Genomic DNA, 16458 nt, shown 5'->3' with positions numbered 1-16458 from the left:
TGATAGCTGCGGCTCACGCCCATCTCTGGAGCTCGTTTAGGCGGTTCTCTGAATCCCCTCTCCATGCGCACCCCAAAACAGTGGTCTCTTGCCTCTTAGGCAGTTCCAGACTTTTTCCTGGACTCCCTCCCGGCTAGCTCTGGTGCACTAGCCCCTTTCAGGCTGTGTTCACGCAGCCAACCCCAGTCCTCCCCTTGGGGTCTGACCTCCGAAGCCTGAGCCTCAGCTCCCAGCCCCCGCCAGCCCCGGCAGGTGAGCAGACAAGCCTCTCAGGCTGGTGAGTGCTGGTCGGCACCAATCCTCTGTGCGGGAATCTCTCCGCTTTGCCCTCTACACCTGTGTAGCTGCGCTCTCCTCCGTGGCTCGGAAGCTTCCCCCCACCCACCCCCCCATCTCCACCAGTGAAGGGGCTCCTAGTGTGTGGAAACTTTTCCTCCTTCACAGCTCCCTCCCACTGGTGCAGGTCCTGTCCTTATTCTTTTGTCTCTGTTTTTTCTTTTTTCTTTTGCCCTACCCAGGTACGTGGGGAGTTTCTTGCCTTTGGGGAAGTCTGAGGTCTTCTGCCAGCATTCAGCAGGTGTTCTGTAGGAGTTGTTCCACATGTAGATGTATTTCTGGTGTATTTGTGGGGAGGAAGGTGATCTCCATGTCTTACTCCTCCGCCATCTTGAAGGTTTCGGTCCATACCTTTTTTTAATGTAGGAAAGATATTACTTTTTATCAAAGTAACAGACTTAGAAAAACCAGCAGTTCCTTGCACCTATCTTCCTACTCACAATTCCTCTTCCCCAAACATAGCCACTTTCAACTCTCTTCTCTGTTTACCTTCATATTTCTAAGTAATAATTTATATAGTAATTTCTTGATTATTAATTGTAGAAATTGCTTATTAATTTCCTACCATGAGAGTTGTGGATTTAGCTCTCTTACATATGCCGTTCCATCCCCTCCCCCCACTCCATCCTCCCAGTGTATTTGGGGTTAAGTTAGTATTCAGTGTTACATTATTTTGGCTGTGTAAGTATTGTTCAAGCCAAGGCAGATAGTGTACCATGCTTACATTTTCCTTTGTGTTAACATTTGTTTTTCCTGAAGTTAATAATTGCCTTGTCATTACTTTCTCTTGGTTTTCTATATAATTACTAATTACTCCTTTTCGGACTCTTCATGCAGTCATAAACTCCTTCTCAAAAGGGTCAGATCCATCAGGTCATCTCTCGGTTTCTTTTCACTTTCTTTCCCTGGTGGATGCCTTCTGGTCCTTCATCCTCCACCAGCCTCAACCAGCACTTTATCCTCCTGCTCTGCGTTGGTCTGCGTGCTCTCTAGCATTAGAGATGCTGCCTAACTGTCCCTCTGACATCATCCTGTGAATTCCCTGTTCCTCTTCCCCGTGTTGGAGCCCCTGTTGCCGAATCTCAAGTCTCCTCTTTCTTGGTCACTCGTTTTGATGGAGTGTATCGTTTAGTAGATTTCTGAGAGAAGGTACGTAGAGGAAAAGTTTTTAAGAATGCGCTTGCAGATGTCATTATTCAGTCTCACACTTGATCAGTAGTTTGGCTGGGCCTCAGAATATCAAAGGCAGGGCCCTTTTCCCGGGGCTTCCAGTGCAGCTGCTTGCAAGTCTGATGATCTGTTCTGGTGGTCCTGTGCTCCTTCTCTCAGGAATTTAGAATCTGTTTTTTCATTTTTGGAAATTTCTAAACAATATGACTAGTGTGATCTTTTTTTCTTTCATTGTGATGGACACTCAGTAGACCCTCTCAGTCTGGAAACTCGTGTCCTCCAATTCCGAGAATTTCTTTGTTTTTTCTTTGTTACTCATCTTCTCCATTTTTTCTTTTCTCTCTTTTTTGAATTCCTGCTGGTCAGATGTTAGATCTTCTGGACAGCTTCTCCAATTTTCTTTTCTTTTTTCTCCTTATTTTTTGGCTGTGCTGCACAGCTTGCGGGATTGGGATTGAATCCGGGCCACGGCAGTGAAAGTGCCAAGTCCCAACCACTGGACTTCCAGTGAACTCCCATTTTCTCCCATTTTTTATCCCTTTGTCTTCCAACACTATTGAAGCTTTTGTTAATTTCCAAGAGTTCTTTATCGCCAGCTGTTCTTGTTTTTTGAGTAAGTACAGTGTCTTCTCTGAGGCTGTTAAAGCTTTTGAAGCTTTCTGCTATTCCCTACACTGTCTCTCTTTTCTTCAAGTGTTTTGATTGTTTCAGCTCTATCTTTAGAGACCTTCTTCTGATTTTTGGTAGTCTTTGGCTCTAGTTTCTTATTTGACGGTCAGCCGCTAAAAAGCTGATTGGCCTTTGTGTATAGCTTAGTGGGTTTGCTGACCTGTGGACCTCTCCACAGCATGATCATGCAGGGACCTGGCTAGTTTGTCAAGAGATTGCCAGATTCCAGTATCTCTGGGTCTTTTCTCTTGTGCTGGAAAGTTTCTCCAGAGAGGAATCTTCTGGTCTCCTAGATACCAGCCTGTGGTGGGGGAGGGAAAAGGGAATCCCCGTCGTTCTTCACTTTCAATCTTGCTTCGCCCTCAGCTCTGCCTGAGGTCCCTAAGTGTAGACCTTTCTGTTCAGAATCTAGAAAGTAAACTTCCAGTTCTCTGCCAGGTGGGAGGAGGCATGCCTGGCTCTCAGGGTTGGGGTCTGACACTTTTCCTTATGCATGTGCTCTGTCAGTCCTTCTGTCTGTAATCCTACCCTACCACCCACCTTCCGAGGCAACTGGTGATTAGATCCTGAATGCTTCTGTGTTCTGTGTAGAAAATTGGCTTGTTTTGTATTGGTTTTTCCCTCCTGCTGGCTTGGGCTTCTGCTTTCTCTGGTCTGCTAGTTTAGTTTCCATGACTGTATCTATCTGCTTTTCACCTCCACAGTTCTGCTTTCACCATTCTGCTGTTACTTCTGTTCTCTTTGCCCTTGTGGGTTTGTGTCTTTTTAATCCTTTACTACTGTCACATTAGCGTCTATTTGAGAGGGGCATCAAGACAGTGCATATATTTACTGTGTCTGATTTAAGAGCCATCCTCCCTCGTATCCCCGCCTGCATTCCAGTACTCCATCCTGACTCTTCCTGGAGCCTCCCTCAAGAGGGACATTCATTTGCCTGGCACTGTCAAATCTGAACCAATCTGGCATGGTGAAGGGCAGCCATGGGTACTAGAATCGTAATTACAACTTTTACTTATTATCTTTTTTTTTCCTTTTATTTCTGGCCTTTAAGTGTATGAAGTGTTGTTGTCTGTCTCACTTTCTTGCTATACGATGGTCCTTTGGATCCTGGGCTATGCTCCATTCTGTAACTTGGGACTGGTGTGTGGCAGGGAGTCTCTGAGTTTTTGGTTTGTTTCGACCTTACTGAGAAAGGAATAGGTGTCACTAAAGTACTTTGCAGGAGAGACTCTTTGGGTTGTTTGATAGTGTGAGGTAGTGGGTGGAACATGAACTTTGGAGTCAGACACACTGGATTTGACTCCCAGCTCCTCCTCTTATTAGCTGTGTGACCTAGGGAAAGTTCTTTACCTCTCTGAACCTCCTTTTGCTGCACTGTCACATGGAGTTACCACCACGTACCTCAGAGGATTCCTGCATCTAGTAGGTGTTCAGCAAATGTTAGGTCCTCTTTCCGAAGGATGGTTACCCTTCTGTTTCATTTCCTGTATGAGAGAACCTTCAGAAACTGAGGGCTCACCACTGTATGTGTCGTGTTTCCTGATGACGAGCGAGGAGAAAAAGAACCACCTGAAAACCTGGGTATCAAGAGACAGGCTGTTCTGAAGAGTGCAGTTTCCCGACCTTTTTCACAGCATGACACATACAGAAAATCATAAGATTTGTGTGGTGCCCCGAACACTCTCACAGGCCAGGCTTGCCGTGGTTAGGGAAGCATCCAGCTGTCCCAGGCCCTGCCCAGCTTCCCCACAGGCAAGGGGGCTGCTCTCTCGGGTACATCTGTGCCCAGTTTGTAGCACAGTGTTGGGAAGCACGTGTGGAGTATCAAAAGTCGTGCTTCCTGAGCCTTCCATGGGCACTGCCCGGGGATAGCTCGTGGGCCTCAGTGGTGGGACAGCCACTTGGGTTCAGCCTCCTCAGGCTCCGGACCCTCAGTTCCTCGTGTGTAAATTGGGAACACGAAAGCTACCTTTTACAGTTGTGAGGAATATGGGCAGGCATGGATGTTTTTGCCCCAGGGTAGAACCCAGCTGCATGTTTGGTGTGGGTGGGCCCTGCATACCTGGTAGCTGTCCTCATTGTCCTTGTTGTCACCGTCACCGTCACTGTTGTCGCTGACCCTTCGGAAGCTGCAAAACCGCATCATTACGAGAAAAGCAGAGGAATGGCTTTGCCAGGTGCCAAGAGGTGATAACCAGTGAGATTGTCAGATAGGGTTGTACCCTTTGGCACAGAGCTGGAAACTCAAGAGAAATGTTTTGAACTTAGTGTTATAGGGGGTCCATGAGGAAAAGTCTGGAAGGGGCTCTTTTCTCCTTTCTTGGAGAATGCTTGTTTGATTAGGAAACAGTTCCTTCTAAACTTCTGTTTGCAAATAGCAATGTTTTCTTTGCCGCTCCCATTGAGCTTTGTGAAATCTAGGGGATTCTCCTTGTATAGCCACTAAGCTTAGAGTGAGAGATACTGAGGCAGGAAGGAGCACAGGCCAAAAACAAAAAAGTAAAGGAGGGAATCTTGAAGAGAGTAGTGACCTGCATCTTGGCTCAGAGGGGAAGGGGTGGGGTGTGTGTGTTTTGGAAAGGCGGTGGGGAGGGTCTGTAGCCTCTCACTTTTATGGCTCTCTTCCTGATGTTTCTGCATGACAGAGGGCTTCCTGGAAGAGAGAAACCTTGCAAGATCTCCCTTTCCCTCTGCATGCTTTCAGGATAATTGAGGAGTGATTCTGTAGTCTTCCTAACACAGCTTTGTTCTTCTCTAGACCCTATATCTATGGTCCTACATCCCAGGGAGAAAGGATGCAGATTCTCCAGAATTTCAAGCATAACCCCAAAATCAACACCATCTTCATATCCAAGGTCAGTGTGGCATGCAGCAGCCCCCGGGCCTGGGGGACACTGGATGATTTCTGGGCAGTGAATTGGTGTTTGTTGAAGGAACGTCACGTGTCAGTTTTCATTCCCATGTGTCCAGTGTCTGGGGGCAGAGGAATGTTGCCTGTCAGGTAGTGGAAGAAGCAGATGTAGGGTTTTAATGTATATAATCTATATTCCTAACTCAAGGAGTATATAACATAGCAAGTCCTTTTGCTTGACTTGAGTTTTTCCCACCTCTTTTTGGGATACAGGAATTTAGAGTTGTATTTTCTTTATACAAGGGGGAAAAGTTCATTACCTACTATGGCAAAGGTGGGCATTTGCATAAGGTTCTCTTTGTGGCGTTGGAGATTCCTGTGGGTGGTGGGCAGCTTTTGTCCTGGCTTCTGGTATGCCTTGGGGGTGGGTGGTGAATATAAACACAATGCAGAATCATGTAGGCCCAGCTTGGTGACGGTTTTAATTTGCAGTTAAAAGTGGTGGCCCAACAGTTTAGAATAGTCATTCAGGTTCGAACAGACCCAAAGCCCAAAAGAAACGAGATTTACCTATAAAGTGATCATGGATGGGTCAAGCTTTTATTTCTGTGTCTGGGAACCCTGATGGTTGGATCCCCGCCCCCACCCACTCCCCAGGCTAAGGCAGCTCCCCAGAGTCAGAATCCAGCCCACTGCAGGCAGCGGCCCCTCCCAGGTCACGTGTCCGACCTTTGCTGTTGGCCTCAATAGCCTCCAGTTAAGATTGTGGATGGTTTTGTGCAGACCTATTTCTGTAGCAAAAAATAAGAAGAATCACTCACAGAGAGTCTGTTGATAGGGCCCTCTTGTCTCTGGGTCCCTAGCAGCCACACTGGGACTGTTGCTGAGACAGATGGTTAGGAGTCAGGTCGTGACAGCTTCTATAGGACAGCTCTCAGGAGAACATACTAGGTCCTTAGAGGCCTGCGTGCATCTGAAGGACCCTGGTACAGACTGAAGAGGACAGTGATTGTTTTCCTGAATTACCTACAGAGCTTATTTAAATTTGACACCAGTTGACTTTTTTTTTCCGTTTTGACTCATATATAAAAACCTTCCCAATCTCACAGCTGGTTCATTTCTATAGGTGGGTGACACATCGTTTGATCTGCCAGAAGCAAATGTTCTCATTCAGATCTCATCTCATGGTGGCTCCCGGCGGCAGGAGGCCCAGAGGCTGGGGCGAGTGCTCCGAGCAAAAAAAGGTACCTTCTGCTCCAGGCGGTCTCTCTTTTCAAACCACTTCCGTCAGGTGTCTGTTTGTGCGGGTGAGCCTGTGCTCCTGGGCTAGGTAGACCCTGAAGGGGATGGACAGGGGGCCCAAAGCAAGGACCAGGGTCTCCTTGGCCACTGTTATTTCTCATGTGCTGGGGCTGAGCATGTGGATGTTTTCCATGGCAGCTGTCTGGAGGTCACAGTCTGAGCTGAGTGTCTGTGTTGGTAGATAGAGGAGCCAGGAAAGCAGTGCGTAATGGTGTAGATGTAGAAGGGAGAAAGCAGAGCGTAGACCACCAGTGGAAGTGTAGGAGCTGGCAGCTGTCCCCTGAACCTTGAGTTAAGAGTAAGGGGAGGGAAAAAAAAAAAGAGTAAGGGGAGGGCTTGGTAGGAGCAGCTTGGGCAGCCGCAAGGTGGATACCTTGCTCATAACCTGTGAAGAGTGGTCCCTTGAGTGGCAGCTTACAGCAGGGACATCACAAGCTCAGTGAATGAGGAAGCAAGAGTCCTGCTTCCTCTGCTTGTTAACTGCAGTAAAGCAGCCCAGAACCCAATCATGGGCAGAGTAGAGACTGACGTTTCTGCTAAGAGATGACATCCTCTTAGCAGACCAGGCAGGTCCTAAAACAAGGACACAGGCTCTGTCCTCAAGGAATTCACTAATCTTAGGAAGAACTTGGACTGCTAGGATGTTTGAAAATGACAGGATTAGTGGGCAGGTGTTGTAATTGTACTGCTTTTGAGTATGTTTAGGAAACAGCTAATTGTGTTTGAAATGGAGACAGGGCAAGTTAGTGGAAATAGCAAACATGGACTTGAGCACCAGACCAACTGTGTGACCTTGGGCAAGTAATTTGACCCTCTGAGCTTTGGTTTCTCATCCAAAGTCGGAGTGACAATCCTTACCTTGCAGGACTGTTAATAATGAGGAATGAGAGTACATAACAGAATGTAATAGACTGCTGGATAAATCTGACTAGCATATATGAAAGTGATTCATTACTTATTCCTTACTCATCACACACAAACAAGGCTAATTTGAAAATCCCTTTGAATTTGATTGGAATTTTGTTTTTTAAATACTGTTTGACTTATTTTACAAGGCCAGTATTACCCTGATACCAAAGCCAGAAAGGTTCACTACAGAAAAGAAAATGACAGGCCAATATCCAATGAATACAGTTGTAAAAATCCTCAATAAAATACTAGCAAACCAAATTCAGCAGCATATTAGAAGGATCATTCACCATAATCAAGTGGGATTTATACCTGGGATTCAAAGGAGGTTCACCATATGCAAATCAATAAATGTGATATATCACATTAATAGAATTAAAGACAAGATCATATGATCATTTCAATGGATGCAGAAAAAGCATTTGACAAAATTCAACATCTGTTCATGATAAAAACTCTTAACAAATTAGGTATAGGAGGAAAGTACCTCAACATAATAATAAAGGCCATATATGACAAGCCTACAGCTAACCTCATACTTAATAGTGAAAGATTTGTAAGCTTTTCCTCTAAGATCAGGAACAAGACAAGGGTGCCCAGTCTCACCAGTCCTATCCAACATTGTACTGGAAGTCCTAACCAAAGCAATTAGGTAAGAAAAAGATATAGAAAGCATCAGAATTGGAAAAGAAGAAGTAAAATTTTCTCTGTTTGCAGGTGACATGATTTTATACATAGAAAATCCTGAAGACTTTACCAAAAAACTGTTAGATCTATTCAATGAATTTGGTAAAGTTGCAGGATTCAAAATTAACATACAAAAATCAGTAGTGTTTCTATACACTAACGACAAATTATCTAAAAAGGAACTAAAATGATTCCATTTACAGTAGTATCCAAAACAATAAAATATTGGGGACTTCCCTGGCAGTCTAGTGGTTAGGACTCCAAGCTGCAGGGGGCGCGGGTTCAATCCCTGGTCAGGGAACTAAGGTCCCACATGCCGTGCAGCCAAAAAAACAAAAAACAACAACAACAACAAAAAACCCCAATAAAATATTTAGGAATAAATTTAACCAAGGAGGTGAAAGAGCTCTACACTGAAAACTACAAGACATTGATGAAAGAAATGTAAGAAGATAAATGGAAAGTATCCTTTGTTCATGGAATGGAAGAATTAATATTGTTAAAATATCTGTACTACCCAAAGCCATCTATAGATTGAATGCAATCCCTTTCAAGACTCCAGTGGCATTTTTAACAGAAGTAAAAATAGCAATCCTAAAGTTTTTGTGGAACCATAAAAGACCCCAGATAGCCAAAGCAAGTTCTGAGAAAGAAGAGCAAAGCAGGAGGCATCACACTTCTGATTTGAAGTTATATAATAAAGCTGTGATCATCAGAAGAGTATGTTACTGGCATAAAAACAGACATATAGACCAGTGGAACACAATCCAGAGCCCAGAAATTAAACCCATGCATATATGATCAACCAATATTTGACAAGAGAGCCAAGAATACCCAGTGGAGAAAAGATAGTCTCTTTAATAAATGGTGCTGGGAAAATTGGATATCCACATGTGAAAGAATGAAATTACCCCTGTCTTACACCACTAGCAAAAATTGACTCAAAATGGATTAAAGACTTAAATGTAGGCTGGAAACCATACAACTTCTAAAGGAAAACAAAGGAAAAATGCCCCTTGACATGGGTCTTGGCAGTGTTTTTTTTGGATATTACACCTAAAGCTTAAGCAACAAAATAAAAAATAAGTGGACTACATCAAACTAAAAAGCTTCTTCGCAGCAAAAGGAATGATCAACAGAATGAAAAGGCAGTGTATGGAATGGGAGAAGATATTTGCAAATCGTATATCTGATAAGGGGTTAATATCCAAAATAAATGAAGACCTCATACAACTCAATAGCAAAAAATCCAAATAATCCAATCAAAAACTGGGCAAAGGACCTGAATAGACATGTTTTCCAAAGAAGATGTACAGATAGCCAACAGGTACATGAAAAGGTGCTTAACATCACTAATTATTAGGGAAATGCAAATCAAAACTACAGTGATGGATGTGAACTAAACTTATTGAGGTAATCATTTCACAATATATGTAAGTGAAATTATTATGCTGTGTACCTTAAACTTATATAGCACTATATGTCAATTTTATCTCAATAAAACAAAGGGAGAAAAAGGAAAATATCTGATATAATATGCTTAGCCCTTTTCTTTGCATCTCTGAACTCTTGTAAGACAAGGAAACAATTGAATTCAGAGGCAGTACACAGATACTTAACTTACTGACATTTGAACTGTGAAGCAAAAATATTCAGATTTTCCTGCAGGATCAGATTTTATAGGCTACAATATTTTCTGTCCTAGTTACTATGATAATTCTCCTGTTACTGGGTTTTCTCTCTGAGCCTTTTTTTTTTTTAGTAGTTTTAGCATAATGTTTTCGAAAGGGTTATCCATATTGTAGCATGTATTAGTACTTCATTCTTTTTTATTGCTGAATAATAGTCCACTGTATAGACATACCACTTTTTATTTTTTTTGAGTATTATTTTTTAAATTTTATTTATTTTTTGGCTGCGTTGGGTCTTTGTTGCTGCACGTGGACTTTCTCTAGTTGTGTCGAGCAGGGGCTACTCTTCGTTGCGGTGCGCGGACTTCTCATTGCGGTGGTTTCTGTTGTGGAGCACGGGCTCTAGGGCGCGTGGGCTTCAGTAGTTGTGGCTCTCATGCTCTAGACCACAGGCTCAGTAGTTGTGGTGCACGGGCTTAGTTGCTCCGCGGCATGTGGGATCTTCCCGGACCAGGGCTCATACCCGTGTCCCCTGCATTGGCAGGCGGATTCTTAACCACTGCGCCACCAGGGAAGTCCCTGGACATACCACTTTTTAAAATTCATTTATGGACATTTGGATTGTTTCCACTTTTTGGCTCTTAGAATAATGCTTGGGTCGTGTAATAACTTTATGTTTAGCATTTTAATAAACTGCCAGACTGTTTCCAAAGTGGTTGTACCATTTTCCATTCTCACCAGCAGTGTATGAGCATTTCAGTTTCTCCACATCCTTGACAACAACTGTAATCATCTTTTTTATTCTAGTCATCCTAGTGTGTGCCACGTAGTATTTTGTCATGGTTTTGACTTGCATTTCCCTGATGGCTAATGATATTGAGCTCTTTTCATGTGCTCATTGACACATGAATCTTCTTTTTATATCTTCTTTGGGGAACTGTCCATTCAGATCCTTTGTCCTTTTTATAATTGGTTTATTTGTCTTTTCATTGTTGAGTTGTAATAGTTTTTTAAATTCCCTAGATTCAAATCTCTTATCAGATATATGCTTTGTAAATGTATTGCCCAATTCTGTGGGTTGTCTTTTCACTTTCTTGATGGTGTCCTTTGAAGCACAAAAGTTTTTAATTTTGATGAAGTCCTCTTGCAGAATCAGAGCAATGGCCCCTCTGACTGCAGAGCTCTCCCACTGCAGTACTTGCTTTTGAACCCTGGACCCTTAGTTCCTGCCGTTCTAACAGCTAATATTGTCCTTTTATGTGCCCTCCCCCAGGGATGGTTGCAGAGGAGTACAATGCCTTCTTCTACTCGCTGGTGTCCCAGGACACACAGGAAATGGCTTACTCAACCAAGCGGCAGAGGTTCTTGGTAGATCAAGGTTATAGCTTTAAGGTATGTAAGCATTTGGTCTCTGGTCGGAGTAGGACCGAGGCTTTTTTGTACCCAGCCCTCCATGAGAAGTGGGGGGCCGCTGTCAGCATGAGCGTGGGACAGATCTCAGGCAGGCACAGGACATTAGGGGACATTAGGGTACCTTTGTCCTTGCATGAATTGTGGGGAACTTTGAAGGAAAAATACTGTGCAGGATCCCTCCTCTTTCCAACTTCTCACAGTGAATGGTCAAAGAATGGGGCCTCTGAAGCAAGAGGCCTTTGGAGTCTCAGCTTGTTAACTTTTTACAGTTGTCTTGCAAAGAAAACATTAGATGTTGGTGGGAAAATGTGCTAGCCTAGTAGGACTCGAGATGAAGGAACTGTGGCCATCACTGTGTTAGTCTGAGCCCCTCGGGGTTACTTTCTCAGGGGGTGCCCCCTCCAGGTAGCTGGGAGAGTCTGCCCTTAGTCATCTGGCAAGCCTGGGCCTCAGCGGGCCTCACAGACATCAGAGCCACCCATGTACTGTAAATCTGGTATTTTAGTAGTTTGGGAAATTCTAAAGCTTTGGCGAACTTTCACTGGCTAAGGCATTTGCTTTCTTTCCTGTTTGTGTCAATAGGAATACTAAGTTTTTGTTAGGATTTAGTGTCCCAAAGGGTTTTTACTTGTGGTAGTGGGTGGAGGGTGCTGGAAGCAGGGGATTAAAAGGATATCTTAGAACATATAAGTTCCCAGGTTCTTGATTTGTGAAAGGCTGTAGGCTGCCTTTTCAGATACTTTAGACTGTATCTTTTTCAAATTGGTTTAGGGCAGAACTAATAGAGTTCCCTTTATTAGCCTTAGAAAAGGGACAGGGTTGTCTGATCCCTCCCCTTTTAGTCAGAGGCAGTGACACTTTTCAGACTTCTCATGCTGAACTCTAGCTCAGGACACTTGGGACAGTTTTTCGAAGGATTTTCATTTTGACCTTTTTATCCGTCTGTGTAACGTTCGAGCTGATAATAGCATCCATACCTCCTGGTTCCCGGGAGAGTCGTAAGGGTAAGAGAAGCAGCGAATCAGGAAGTGCTCTGGGTTCTTTGACGGGTGAGCTCGACAACATGGTACCTGAGCACCTGGTTGTCTGTGTTGGTTGGAGCTGCCTTTGCCTTGCTCACCTCCAGGGCTGCCTGCTGAGAGCAGCCAGCTTAGGGTTCCCAGACTCAGGACCCTGGTGATCAGGCCAGGGCAGAAGTGTCCCGTATCTGTACTACAGATCTGTGGCCACCTGAAGGGCGCAGCCAGATCCTTCTAGGAATTTTCTTTTAATTGAAATTATGAGAAGAAAGAGAGAGAGAGGAAAGGAAGTTCCCTTTATGACTCAGTGGTCCCCAACCTTTTTGGCACCAGGGACTGGTTTCATGGAAGACGGTTTTTCCACAGACCGGTGGGGAGGGGGGTAATGCGAGCGACGGGGGTGGGGGGGAATGGTCCAGGCGGTAATGCGCGCCATGGGGAGCGGCAGATGAAGCTTCGCTCACTCTCCCGCCGCTCACCTCCTGCTGTGTGGCCCGGTTCCTAACAGGCCACGGACCAGTACGGGTCCTCAGCCTGGGGATTGGGGTCCCCTGCTGTATGTAATCAGTCCATGCTTTCTGCAGGGATAGGTAAGCCTTGTAGTAGGTTATCTCCAAAGAAATGAAAACCAAACCTCCACCATGCTTTTATCTTTCTCTTTTGGAAAAAAATCTTATAAATCCATTCTTAATATCCTATCATTTGTAAGTGCCCGTCCCGCTGGAAGCCCTGGGTGCCAAGCCCGGAGGTTGGAGGCCTTCTTGAAGGGCAGCCGGCTGTGCCTTTCGGTTTTTGGTCCTTCGTTTACCTGGTGCAAGGTGGGAAAACTACCAGAATGGTTGTTTTAAGATTGCCGAGATCCTGTTGATCTTCTGCAAGTGATCATTTAGCTGCCATGTGTTGGGAGCAGCGTTTTCTAGAATGTCCTGAACCTCTCCTGCCTTGCAGTCATTAGTTAAGCTCCTTGTTGACAGTGGCTCTGAGGCTGGTCTCTGCACTGCCGAAGAGGAGCTCTCCGTCATTAGCCACCTGCTCTGCTGGGCCTGAGGGGCAAGTGACCAGACCAGGTGAGCCCAGGAGAAGGCGGGATCGGCTCCAGGGAGAGAAAACAAGAGGGTTCTGCTCTGCAGGTGATCACAAAGCTGGCCAACATGGAGGAGGAAGAGTTGGCATTTTCAACGAAAGAGGAGCAACAGCAACTCCTACAGAAGGTCCTGGCGGCCACTGACCTGGATGCCGAGGAGGAGGTGGTGGCGGGAGAGTTTGGCTCCAGATCCAGCCAGGTGAGTGAGCGGGTGAGGCTCCATGTGCCAGTTCTCCCGAAGGACAGCGCCTTAGACACACAGACGCCCGCACAGTCCTTTGTGTGCGTGTGCCTGTGTGATTTTCTCAAGAACTTGGAACACACAGGAGACCGTAGAGAAGAGAATAATCGGAAACACCCCTGCTAACCTTTCTGTGCGTCGTCTTGTTTTATGTGTCTGAGCCCACGGCGGGTGTGGCTGGTCTCCTGCTCTGTTCACATAGCAGTCTGGCGTAAGTATCTGTTAGTATTTGGAGGTGGGAGCCCGGGCTCTGCCTAGGGTGGCTACTGGAAGGAGCGTGACGGACCTGGGGCTGCCTTTTTGGCCTTGGGCGCGTCACCTTATCCCTGGCTTCCTCCTCAGTAATGAAACTGAGTCTTCCAGGCTGTAAAATGGGTCTGAGAATCAACTCATATTGTAGTTTCCATACATTCTTCGAAAAATTTAGAGTTCTCTGAAAATGCACAACTTTTCAGTTAGTCTGCACATACTTATTGAATGCCTACTATGTGCCAGGCAAATATAATACGGTATAACTAATGAAAGTATCATTATGAGGAATTCTTATTATCAAGCCCTTCCAAGGAGAGAAGTACCGTTTCATCAGGTGCTTTTGAAACTAAGTTGGTGTTAGAGCTGGAAGGTGAGCGATGGCTGGAACAAGGGAAGAAGGAAGCAGTGTCACCAGGGAGGTGCTGCCCTCCCCGCAGCCTGAGACCTTTCTGTCTCCAGACCTGGGGGTTGGCGGCTGGATCTCCTCCTGGGCGCTCTCCACAGGAGCCCAGGGAAACTTGCTGTTTCTGTGTCTGAAGGTGGTGTCTGGTCAATTCCACCTCACAGTGGGTCACCCAAGGTGAGGCTGTGCAAGGCGTGGCTTCAGTGCCTGTCTGCGTACTTTGCTTGGAATCTGGTGCGAGTGGTGTCCCAGGCTTGGGGTCAGACCCTTGACTTGTGTGATTTCTGTTCACACCACACATGTCAAGCAGATGTGGTTATCCCCATTTTACAGATGAGTTCATTGAGGTGCAGACGTTCAGTATTTGCCCAAGGCCACCCAGTGAGACACAGAGCCGAGATTCAGGCCCAGGCCTAGAAAGGATTTCCAGTTGATTCAAAGCCTTATGGTAGGGTCTCAGGAGATTTTGAGGGACTCCTGCCCTCACTGTTAAAATTCTGTTTAGAAATTGTCATTAAGAGAGGCAGGATGGTGTATGGCTAGGTACAGGGAATCTGAAGCTGACTGCCTGGGTTCAAGTCCCATCTGTTTAAGAGCTGTGTGATCTTGGACAAATACCTCATTTCTCTGTGCCTGTTTCCTCTTCTGTAAGATGGGGATTATAATGGTTGTGAGGATTAGATGAGGTAAGACGCGTAAATAAGTATAAGCTGCTTAGAACAATGCCTGAGACATACTAAGTGGTCAGTAAATGTTATTTTAAAAATAATAAAATCTATGAAACTTTTATAAGTCTTACAAATTTATCTTATTATGATTATGAATGTTATAGGCGGAGGGTGTTTCGCTTTGTAAACTAACGGTGCGCCGGGTCGCCCTGCAGGTGTCTCGGCGCTTCGGCACGATGAGCTCCATGTCTGGGGCCGACGACACAGTGTACATGGAGTACCACTCGTCACGGAGCAAGGCTTCCAATAAGCACGTGCACCCGCTTTTCAAGCGCTTCAGGAAATGACGCCCATAGGGTCACGTAGGTGAAGCTTGGGTGCCTAGCACCAGCACTGGAAAGGGATTTTAAACGTCGCATTTTCTTTCCACATCCGTGTGCTTTCCAGTAGCGTCGGCCAAACCAATCTAGACTCGGTACCGGTTGGCTGTGTTGAAGACAGCGCATCAGGAGCTTGACTCTGTCTTCCTGCGCGTTCCACGGTTTGGAGGTGGAGTGGGGGGACGGCATGTTTTGTTTTTTTCAGACCACTTTTCAAACTTGTTGGGGAGTGGTCATTCCTGTACATAAAAATCTGTAATGTTTAGGTGTATTTATCTTACTGTTCTCCTGAATAAACAGCACTGGGATGCTTAACCACTCTTCATCGTACGCCTTGTTCTTACACCTCGTCATAGGCATGGGCTATGTCTAGATGACAAAACTCCATCAGGGCTCCACTTGGCGGCAGGCCCAGAGGAATTAGATGGGGCCCGTCCACAGGGAGCACCGGAGAGATGAGAAGACTTGCCCGTTAGTGTGCAGTGTTGACAGGGGACGGTGGTCCAGAGCAGTGGAGGAGCTTGAGCAGTTTGCAGTGCTGCCGGGCCCCTCCCTGTTCAGCTCGGGTGGGTTCCATGGGAGGCACCCACAGCTGTAGGTCCTCTGGGTCACCCGAAGGCCATCACCTTCGTAGGGAGCCACAGTGCACACGGCTCCTGATGCTTGAGCTTCCCTGAGAGAATCAACTCTTATTTCTACCCCCCAGATACATTGTTGATTTGGCTGGGAGGCTGGATTCCTCTTCTAATAGCAGTTTAGTACCCTTGATCTTTAACGGCTGGTTCCTTTATTCTGAAAGACGTCTCTGGGCTTTTCTGCTCTGTTCCTGGTATGAACGAAAAGGTGTTCAGGAAAAGACACACAAGGAAGGATTGATTGGTCTGTAGAAGACAGGCAGGCACGCACAGGCGTAGGTCACGAAAAAGAATGTGTTATTTTGAGGAGGCTCGTTCTAATAGGCGACAGCCGCGCACCTGGGGAGTGGTGGAAGCCTGTGCGAGCTAAGGCCGCCCGACTTGGAGTCTGCCCACCCCTGCCGCCCGGCAGCAGTGTTCCCAGCCGTCATCGCCCACTCGGGGAGAAGACCACATTCATTTTGTCAAGAGTGCTTCGGAGCAAGAGCCACCTCCCCCGCATTCCACTTCACTGAGCTGACCTTTTGGGGACAAACACACTCTCACAGTGTGGCCAGCAGTTGGTGCTGACCCGTGGAGAGCCGCTCTGTCCGTGCAAACCCTGGAAGTGGCCCCCAGCAGCCAGACCTGAGGCCTGTGCTCAGGCACAGCCGTGCTAAGGCCACTCACCCCAGTGGGTGGCACCCAGATGTCTCAGACTGGATTATAACCAGTATTATTTCCAGATTCTCATGTCCTGTCATGCCTGAGATACTCAAGCAATGCCAAGCACTTCGTGTATCTCCTTGTTGCTCACCGTTTTCTTGTT

At 46.0% G+C, this 16458-nt stretch overlaps 1 protein-coding gene across 2 annotated transcripts in view; it reads left to right on the top strand.

Moving 5' to 3' along the window:
* The window catches only part of ERCC3 (ERCC excision repair 3, TFIIH core complex helicase subunit), a 37231-nt gene extending 21901 nt beyond the window's left edge, over positions 1–15330 (top strand). The window contains exons 11-15 of one of the 2 annotated variants that reach the window (XM_082396634.1): positions 4934–5030; positions 6153–6270; positions 10829–10947; positions 13118–13270; positions 14851–15330. In XM_082396634.1, the coding sequence (XP_082252760.1) occupies positions 4934–5030; positions 6153–6270; positions 10829–10947; positions 13118–13270; positions 14851–14982 (619 nt within the window). In that variant the 3' untranslated portion in view covers positions 14983–15330. The remainder of the gene's footprint in view (positions 1–4933; positions 5031–6152; positions 6271–10828; positions 10948–13117; positions 13271–14850) is intronic. The other variant, XR_014245950.1, reaches the window with a different exon arrangement.
* The last annotated feature ends 1128 nt before the right edge of the window (positions 15331–16458 follow it).

The sequence above is a fragment of the Balaenoptera borealis genome (assembly GCF_965194805.1).
Source record: "Balaenoptera borealis genome assembly, chromosome: 6".
Lineage (NCBI taxonomy): Eukaryota > Metazoa > Chordata > Mammalia > Artiodactyla > Balaenopteridae > Balaenoptera > Balaenoptera borealis.
Note: the sequence above shows the minus strand (reverse complement) of the source record. Positions and strands in the feature narration are given on the sequence as shown.